This window comes from the organism of the source record quoted next, unplaced genomic scaffold (assembly GCF_019419815.1).
Source record: "Pyrus x bretschneideri cultivar Hongxiangsu unplaced genomic scaffold, Pyrus_bretschneideri_v1 Contig285, whole genome shotgun sequence".
NCBI classification, from domain to species: Eukaryota; Viridiplantae; Streptophyta; class Magnoliopsida; order Rosales; family Rosaceae; genus Pyrus; species Pyrus x bretschneideri.
Genome location: NW_025999596.1, coordinates 32289 through 41498, shown reverse-complemented (window position 1 = coordinate 41498; position 9210 = coordinate 32289). Strand labels below are relative to the sequence as shown.

At 38.3% G+C, this 9210-nt stretch overlaps 1 protein-coding gene across 2 annotated transcripts; it reads left to right on the top strand.

The window, feature by feature from the left end:
- Positions 1 to 464: 464 nt before the first annotated feature.
- On the top strand, positions 465 to 4301 carry LOC125479409 (pseudouridine kinase-like). 2 transcript variants are annotated; one of them, XM_048588650.1, is made up of 9 exons: positions 465 to 608; positions 742 to 870; positions 1399 to 1501; positions 1686 to 1733; positions 2003 to 2100; positions 2225 to 2339; positions 2531 to 2613; positions 3039 to 3591; positions 4014 to 4301. In XM_048588650.1, the coding sequence occupies exons 1-9, from the start codon at positions 519 to 521 to the stop codon at positions 4070 to 4072; spliced, it is 1278 nt and encodes a 425-aa protein (XP_048444607.1). In that variant the 5' UTR covers positions 465 to 518; the 3' UTR covers positions 4073 to 4301. The 2 variants fall into 2 exon arrangements, with proteins under 2 accessions (XP_048444607.1, XP_048444606.1); XM_048588649.1 differs by having other exon boundaries at positions 1961 to 2100.
- The last annotated feature ends 4909 nt before the right edge of the window (positions 4302 to 9210 follow it).

Sequence of the window (9210 nt, the reverse complement as noted above, 5' to 3'; positions counted from 1 at the left end):
TATTTTTAATACAACAAAATAAATTGCACTAAGCAATGAAAGACTAAGGTTAAGCCACAGAATCAGTTGATCATAACAATTAGATACCAAAACTTATCACATTGTAAAACTAAAACTATATCTTTAAAGTCCCGACGAGGGTATCGATTGCCCCTAGCTTAGTGGGCCAACCGTGGTAGAAGAGGGCATCCATTGCCTTTGGTGAGAATCGAACCTAATATCTTTTACTTATAAGTGAAGAAAAATACCACTAAATTGTAGTATTAAGTGGCAAAGTCAAAAACTTAAAAGGGCAAAAAGAACAAATTTTGGGTACTTGGTGTAGCGACTAAATTCTATGGGTTCATAGCAACTCTCGAAAAGAGTCGGGACAACATAAAACATAGCCCATGCACAAAGCTGGGCCCAAATTGTTTGGGCTTTTAACTAAACGAGCTTCTTAAAATGTCAGCCGAAAGAATTGTTGTCAGTGGAAGTCCCACTACGGAGTCGCCTCGAGATACACCTACACAGCAACAATGGAGGAAAGCAGTGCACAGAGGCGACTGGATTCAATTTCTCGTCACCTTCTATTGCAACCTCCTCAACCTAACCATGGCCTTCAACAGGTAGGATTGAATTCCTTTTTTATTTACTTTTAGTTTTTGGGTTGTATTTTGCTGAATTTGCTGAAAAACTGAAAAAAAAAAAAAAAAAAAAAACCCCAAAAGAAAGCTGTATTTGATGAATTATAATTGGTAGGCGGTGTTATTAAGTAATGGGAAATCGGAAAGTGAAGGGTCAGTGGCTGTGGTGATAGGAGGCATGGTGTTGGACATTCATGCCACACCTTCCATCCCTTCAAATCCCAGAACCACCACTCCTGGCAAGGTATTTGTTAGTTGAACTTTACTTCCCACAAATTTTTATTTGAATTTATTTTTCATATTAAGTGTTTTCTTTTGTGTGAATTTGAATCGGGTATCGAACATTGTCTTCTTATTTGTGTCTGGTAAACTACATTGGTTGGTATTTGAGATTCCACTTTTATTAAAGAACTTGAAGTAATGAAAAGGATTTTGTGCTCCAAGTCCCTTCCTTTTGAATGTAAAATGACCAGTAGACATGAGTTATGTCGGTTAGCTAGGGCACTGTGGTGAAAATATCGCCTTGTGCTTATAAAATGATCAATGCTCAAGGGGGAAAGGAAGTTTTCATTTGTGTTTGATTGAGTATTTTAACCCTTCGAAATTCTACACCTGAATGAATTCCTAGTTTTCCCAATTGTAGCTTTAAAGGTAATTTTTTTCCCCTGCTAACATAGAGACGGTTTCTGGCATGTCTAGAATTTGGAAAGATTAGTGCTTTTACTAGATATACTTATTTGCCAATGCTTACCTGTGGGAATTATCTGTTCAGGTCAGCTATGTATTAGGAGGGGTAGCAAGGAATGATGCCGAGTGCATGTCAAAGCTAGGAGCTAAGCCCTTCATGATTAGCGCCTTGGGCCTTGACATGGCAGGTGATCTTGTAACCTTTTATTTTTATTTGACATTACAATCATGGTTTTCCAATCTCAGTACAAGACATGTAGGTCTCGTCCTGAACCAGAGGCTGTGACTGTTTTCTGAACTTTATATTTGCACCATAATCAAGATTTTTGTTCAGCACGTGACTTGTGAAACTGACAGCTTCTATGTTGCTAGGAAACTTATTGTTGGAGCACTGGAAGTCTTCTGGGCTATCTATGGAAGGTCATCTATTATGTTTGAAATTTTATCTTTCACCTACACTGACTTTTGATGTAGTAATAACTCTAGGTTGCAAAGATTTTTTTTTTTTTTTTTTTAATATTTTATATAGCCAGTTTGACTTATCTTCCGGTGTATGTGCGTGTGTGCATGTCTCATAGGGATAAACTACAATCAAGTTTTTGTGCCTTTTTTTCTTCATCTTGAAGTGATAAAAAATATGTTTACAGTTCCTAGTAGTAGGTTAATTTGTAATGATGGTTTTGGAGTAGGCATTTTGAGGCACCAAAATGTTGAGACTCCTGTTGTGTGCAACATGCTTGATGTTAATGGGGAGGTGGCCGCTGGTGTTGCGAGTGTAGAAGCTCTCGTAAGTACAATTTCAATTATTTAAATAAGTTGCTTATTTATGACAACGGTCAAATTGGAAAAGTAGAGAAAAGTTTATAAATTCTACAAGAAGCTGTTTTGCTTACATGATGACCATGGCACAGGAAAAGTTTCTGACGCCCGAGTGGATCCAACAGTTTAAATACAGTATACGCTCTGCTCCAGTGTTGATGATTGATGCAAACCTGAATCTTTCTGCTCTAAAAGCTTCTTGCCAATGTAATTCTACCATCTTGTACACGCAAAACACACACCCACACATACATACTCATTTGATATACAATATACATACATGTATATATATGTATGCTGTTATCATTGGTTCATTTCTTGGCTCAAAAGTAATTACAAATTTTTTTGTTCTTTTATTCCAAATGTTTATCTTCTCTCTTAATTTGGGTTTCTTTCAGTGGCAGCAGAATCTAAAATTCCAGTGTGGTTTGAGCCTGTATCGGTAGCAAAATCTAGAAGAATCAATTCAATTTCCAAGTATGTGAGTGTTATGCTTTTGCACTTACATTCACATTTAGCAATTAATGTTCTTAAATGTTATATCCAGCTCATTTTGGGATTGGTTACTCCCTTTTTCTAGTCCGCAGTGTTATACCGTTTTAGTCTATTTTTCTTGCTGGGAGGTGCGGTATGGAAGAAAGGGTCCTGATCCGCATTTCCCCCTCCCTTCATTTGTACAGGATTTAATCTCAACAAATTTTCAGAGACATGATCTCATTGTATAAACATGCTGTTTGTAGGGTAATTGGATCCAACCCCCTTGGCATCTTTTATCAAAACATGCATACAGTTATTTAAGGTTAAATAATAAAAACAAATTTTATGCTTGGTCCAAGTGTAATCTTTATATTTCCAGGGTTGCTTTTTTTCCTCATCAACGGCTAACATACTGATCATTTGGTACAGGTAAGTTTTGCTTCACCCAACGGGGATGAACTTGTTGCAATGGCAAATGCTTTATCCGGTGGAAATGTGTTTTCTCCAATTGAAAGGGATCAATGCTCAACCGAAACTTTGTTCCATATGCTAAAACCCGCGGTCTGGGTTTTGCTAGAGAAAGGTATCAAAATAGTTGTTGTGACCGTTGGTTCAGATGGAGTGTTCTTATGCTCTAAAGGAGGGCCAAGCTTCATGAGAACTGTTTGCAAGGGAAACAAACCAAATGTTTCCAATGCGGAACTGTTTAACACTGTGACTGCAAGTTGTCCATCAAATGCGTTCTCAAATCCTTTAGATTCTGACAAAAGCTCGTTTCTCTTTGCTGTGCAATTTCCTGCACTTCCTGCATCGGTGGTAAGGCTTACAGGAGCTGGCGATTGCTTGGTTGGGGGGACTGTTGCTTCTATTTGTGCAGGTTTAGATGTCATGCAAAGTCTAGCAGTTGGTATTGCAGCTTCCAAAGCTGCAGTTGAGGCAGAGACCAATGTGCCTTGTGTACTTAATCTGGCCGCAATAGCAGGTACAAGTTTGAAGCTGTATTTTGCATACAGAGTAAATAATGTATGTTTCAAAATGGATTGGCGTTCATATTTTTTCCCATCGCATTCAGTTTACATGTTTGCTGGGAAGCTTAAGACAATAAGGTGGCCTAATTTCAGAATTTCGAGCTACCATGAAATCACCGCAGTTATCCATGTGATGCTTGAGATCTTAGCTACCACATTCACATGACAAACAGATGATATATCTTGTTATAAATAAGTTGGAAAACAAATTTGTGAACCCGTTTCTGAGATTCATCCAAATGATGTCGTGTAATGGGATTTCAGAAAAGAAAAAAAAACACATTTAACTTTTGGCAGTTTTGCATGACTGAAAGAGGTTCAGTTATTTGATGCGAGGCTGTATATACTGATTGTTATACAATTTGTTTGGATGCAGATGATGCAAAGTTGGTATACTCGGCTGCAAAAGTTGTGTTCCATCAATCAGTGCTTTAAAACCGTGGAATTGTGAATCAAGAGTTGAATTGGTTGAATTGGTTGAATTTTGCATATCAGATGGAAAATTTCGGTTGAGAACAATGTCAGATGGAAATTTCCACTTGAGAAACAAACGTGAGTCTTTGTTGTCTTGTAATGTCATGCATTTGAGTTTATGAGCTACTGGAGTTGTTTACTGATGAAAAATAATTAATGAAGAAGCAATGCTTATGGTTTGTGTGAGTAATTGGAAATTTCTCTGAACTCAACGTGAAACCAGCCACTTGGTACTACGGTCTAGTGGTATTCCTCTTCACTTGTAAGTGAGAGGTTTTAGGTTCCATTCTCACCAAAAGCGACTTTCAACCATATTATTGCTAGCCTATTATATTATTGCTGATCCATTGTGAGGCTAAGCCTACTCTCTCTCTCTTAGTGTAAAAAATATTGTTCTGTTGTACACTAATAAGACGGTCAAGAGGCATATAATCTTGTACGGTCAGGAGGCGTTTTGCATTTAATTTATAACACCTCAATGATTTTTTCGTTTTATTTTTGTGCAATGCGATACTCTATTTTATAATTTATGGGGAGGGAATTTCAAATCCGACCAAAAAGAGACAAATTGAAGTGGCCTAACTTCTGCATCAAATGTACTCCTGGCCCTTAGCCGTAGGATTGGGTAGCGTCTATGCCAGAAATCGTCAAATTTTAGATCAGAAACGATAAGACCACAGAACATAAACAATGCTCAGTGTGCTCATATAAGTCAGTTCTAAATCTTCAGAGAAACACAAAACCAAAGCTGAAATATTAAGAATTCTCCGAGAGAAGACTGAAAAAAAATATAAAGGAATGGTGCCGTACTAGAATAATATGGGAAACTCACCCCCAGAAAGCAGAAAACTAATAGGACGGAAAAATCATTCTTTGAATTAACATGACAAAAAACAGAACATGATTTAGGTGTTTAAATCACTGAAATTGAGAAAAACAAAGTACAAAACAATTTGAGAAAAACACTGAAATTGAAATGTGTGACGTCTAGAATTATTATTCGGCTTTCCTTGTCAAATCTTGTAAATTGTACCACACATACTCTAGATAGATTTAAAGTTCAAATGTCACTTTTGGGATCTTTGCAGCTGGAAATTATTGAGAAATTATCTTTTCAATGATTTAAAGAATAAAAAGTTTACATGGCCTTGACTCACACACTTGTGCTACCAACTCAGCCGAACTACCATAACAAACTTAGCCTAACTAATCACAGCAACTAACAACATATTACAACAGAATTAACCAAAGCTAAGTTCTATCTTTTACAAGAGAGTTACCCAAGAATACATAAAACCCTCATGTTGATTTCCTATCAAGTGAACAACTTGCCCATTCGGCATCTGAAAAGGCATTTATGCTCAGTGGTGTTGAACTTTTAGAAAGCCAAAAACTAGGGGTGGACGCGGTGCGGTTCGGTGCGGTTTCGAGTGAAACCGCAACCGAAACCGAAACTTTTTGCAGTGCGGTTTTGAAGCCAAAACCGAAATGAAACCAAACCGTTTGGTTTGGTTCAGTGCAGTTTCAAATGGTTTCGGTTTGGTTTTTGAGAAAAAAATGTACAATTTAAAATATACACATATTTATGCATAAGACGGTCTTATTTTCCTTGTATATTAATTAATGAATATGCAGCAAAATTGCACCAAAAACAGCAACAACAATGCAGCAAAAAACAGCGGCAAAACTGCCAAAAAAATGCAGCCAAACTGCATAAAAAACGCAAAAAAACTGCAGCAAAACAACACGAAAAACTGCACCAAAAATGCAGCAAAAAACTGCATTGAAACTGCACAAAAAACAGCAGCAAAACTGCACCAAAACTGAACCAAAAAACTGCACAAAACTGCACCAAAAAAACTGCACAAAAACGCATCACATCTACTAAAATTCAACTTGATCACCAATCACAATACTTTACTAGAACTCAATTGAAAAGTTAAGTTTGCCGTAATACAACTAAAGTTCAAGCTTCAAAGTTTCAAACAAAGTTCAATGTCAAATGCCTTATGGCATTAGTACAACCAAAAAAATAAATGGTTCGTGGAATTCAACAAAGTCTTGGTTTTCAACTTACTTTGCATCGTTCAAGTTTCAAACCTTCGTCTTTCCTTTTCCTTTTGGACACTTATTCTTTGAAGGTTTAGGAGGCCTTTGAGCTTGTGAAGACCTTACACCTTGTAAACGCATAAGGGGAGGCTCTTGTGAATTAGAACCTTGAGATTGCTTTGGAGCTTGTTGTGGTTGTTGATCAAGAGTAAGAGAGGCAATGCTTGAAGTCGATTTGGCCAACTCTACACAATACAAAACATAAAAAATATAATTGATGTTTAGTTGAAAAAAAAAAATACGAAGAAAGTTCTTTTACTTCAAATGATATACTTACCCGATTCAATACTTTCATAGAACTCAATGTGGTCAATTGAAGGTGCATCTTCCTCCAAAGTAATAATATTATCACCCATCAACCAATTTTGCATGCATATCAAGGCATCCACCGATTTAGGAGTTAAAGAACTCCTAAAATCCGAAATCACTCGACCACCGGTGCTAAAAGCACTCTCCGGTGCCACGGTTGAAACTTGAATTGCAAGAATATCTTTTGCAATTATGGCCAAGATAGGATACTTGTTACCATTTACCTTCTACCATAGGAGAATGTTAAAATACTTTGTAGACTCCTCTTTTGTAATTTGTACCAAGGGATCAAACAAATAAGAATCCACCTCATCTCCCACCACTTTCTCATCACTATCTTCAACAAAATGCATCCATTCATCAATTAGATCATCTTCTGTCATAGCCATATTAGATGAGGTAGAAGAAGGTTGTGATTGTAAATTTTCCGATTTCTTCATGTATTTTCCACCTTTAACATTAGGAACATATTCATATAAAGGGCACGCAATATATTTTTTATTTCTTCAGTTTTCAATTGTGCCTCAATGTCTGAAAGTTTCTTTCTAAAGAGTTGTGTGACATGCCTCAACTTGAACCTCGGATCTACAACAAGTCCAATCACAATAAGACGGTTCAATTCATGGTATGAGTCAAAATATTTTTCATATTTTGATCTCATATTGAATGCCATTGCCTTCAATAATTGCTCCGATAGTAAACCCACTTGCATGTTGGCTCGGGATTCCAAGTTATTGATGGCGGTCTCCACTTTTATGACATCATGGAGGCGGGTATGAAGCCGTGGAATGTGTAGAAGCACTCTCCCTCAAAGTCACATCATAAAACACCCATAAAAACTTGACAAAAACCTCTGCCTTAGACCAATCTTCTTCCATTGGTGGTCCAACCCTTTTCCTCCCCTTGGTTTAGCAAACAATAATCACACCATCTTCATCTTTTTCATCTTCAACTTCCTTAAAGTAAGCCAATAAGGGACTTGCTTCATCCTCCGCCATTGTAGCAAAGGCCTTCTTAAATTTCAAGGCTACATCCAACATAACAAATGTAGAATTTCACCGAGTAGGGCAATCAAGGCAAACCGTTGCTTTGCATGTCAATTTCACCCTATTCACGACTTACCTAAAAAGCTCCAATCTTTGTGGAGAGCTCTGTAGACATCAAAATTTCGGTGAAATGAATGTTGACCAATAATTAAAATTTCAACGTTCACGTGTCACATAAATTTTACATGTAGCGTGTGACTCAACGAAAAATCGAAATAAATTGGAAAAGTCATCAAATAAGACACGTGTCAATACCTGGCAGAAATGATTTATTTCATCTGATTATTTAAATCCAAAAATCAAGTTTTGGAATTCTATAAATAGGAGGCCAAAGGCATTCATTTGAGGAGAAAGAAGGAAAAGAAGGAAGGAAGGAAGAAAGGAAGGGAAATTGATATCACACCAAAATCTTCAAGCTTCGGAACTCTAAAGCTCTCAAGCAAATCCCGAAGGATCAAGAAAGCACTCTTCGTTCTTCGTCAAATCAACCTTCAAGATCAAGCCCCAACGGCCCTTGAAGAACTTCCACCAACTCAAGATCAAGCCCCGACGGCCCTTGAGGAAAGTGTTCATCGTTCATCATCCATCAACCTTCAAGATCAAGCCCCAACGACCCTTGAAGAACTTCCACCAACGCAAGATCAAGCCCCGACGGCCCCTTGAAGAAAGTGTTCATCGTTCATCATCCGTTCATCCTAAGTTCAAGCCCCAACGGCCCTTTGGATCAACAACCTCAACAAATCCACACATCCAATCGTTCTTCAAGATTAAGCCCAAAAGCCCTTGAAGATCCGCTCATCCATCAACCTTCAAGATCAAGCCTCAACGGCCCTTGAAGAACTCCCACTAACTCAAGATCAAGCTCCGACGGCCCCTTGAAGAAAGTGTTCATCATTCATCACCCGTTCATCCTGAGATCAAGCCCCAACGGCCCTTTGGATCAACAACCTCAACAAACTCATACACCCATTCTTCAAGATCAAGTCCAACGCCCCTTGAAGATCCATTCATCAACTGTGCATCCTTAGATCAAGCCCCGACGGCCCTTTGGATCAACAACTCATCCACAAACCCACATCGTACGAAGATAGAATCAGAGGATCAAATTACAAAGAGATTGTAACCCCAAAATCATTAATACAAAATATATATTTTGTACACGTATTCTTGTCGCTTGTGTTTCAGGAATTATTCGTGTTTACAAATTTGGCACGCCCAGTGGGACAATCTCTACCTCTCATCTCTATCCTCAAATCATCAAAAAACGCAAATGGCATCAAGAAAGGATCAAGCTGTTCCTGCAATCAAAGCAAAGAACAAGAACATCATCGCCGCAAGTGGTGATATTTCGGGCATCATAACCCGAAGTAAGGCAAGAGATCTTTTTGCCGCAGCTTCCGCCCCTGCATTAACTCTGTCAAAGGAACAAGAGCACCTGAGGTACGAGCCTGTGATCACCCTAGCCTCGCTAAGGGCATCAAGGGGGGAAAGCCCGAGGAAATACTCAGAGTCCCTACTCTCCGACGCTGATTCGAGCGGCAGTACAACCATGCAAGTCATGACCACTGGAGCAACTTCAATCGAGGAGCAGCTAGCTCAGATGAATGAAGCAATCGCAAAGCTCACACGAACTGT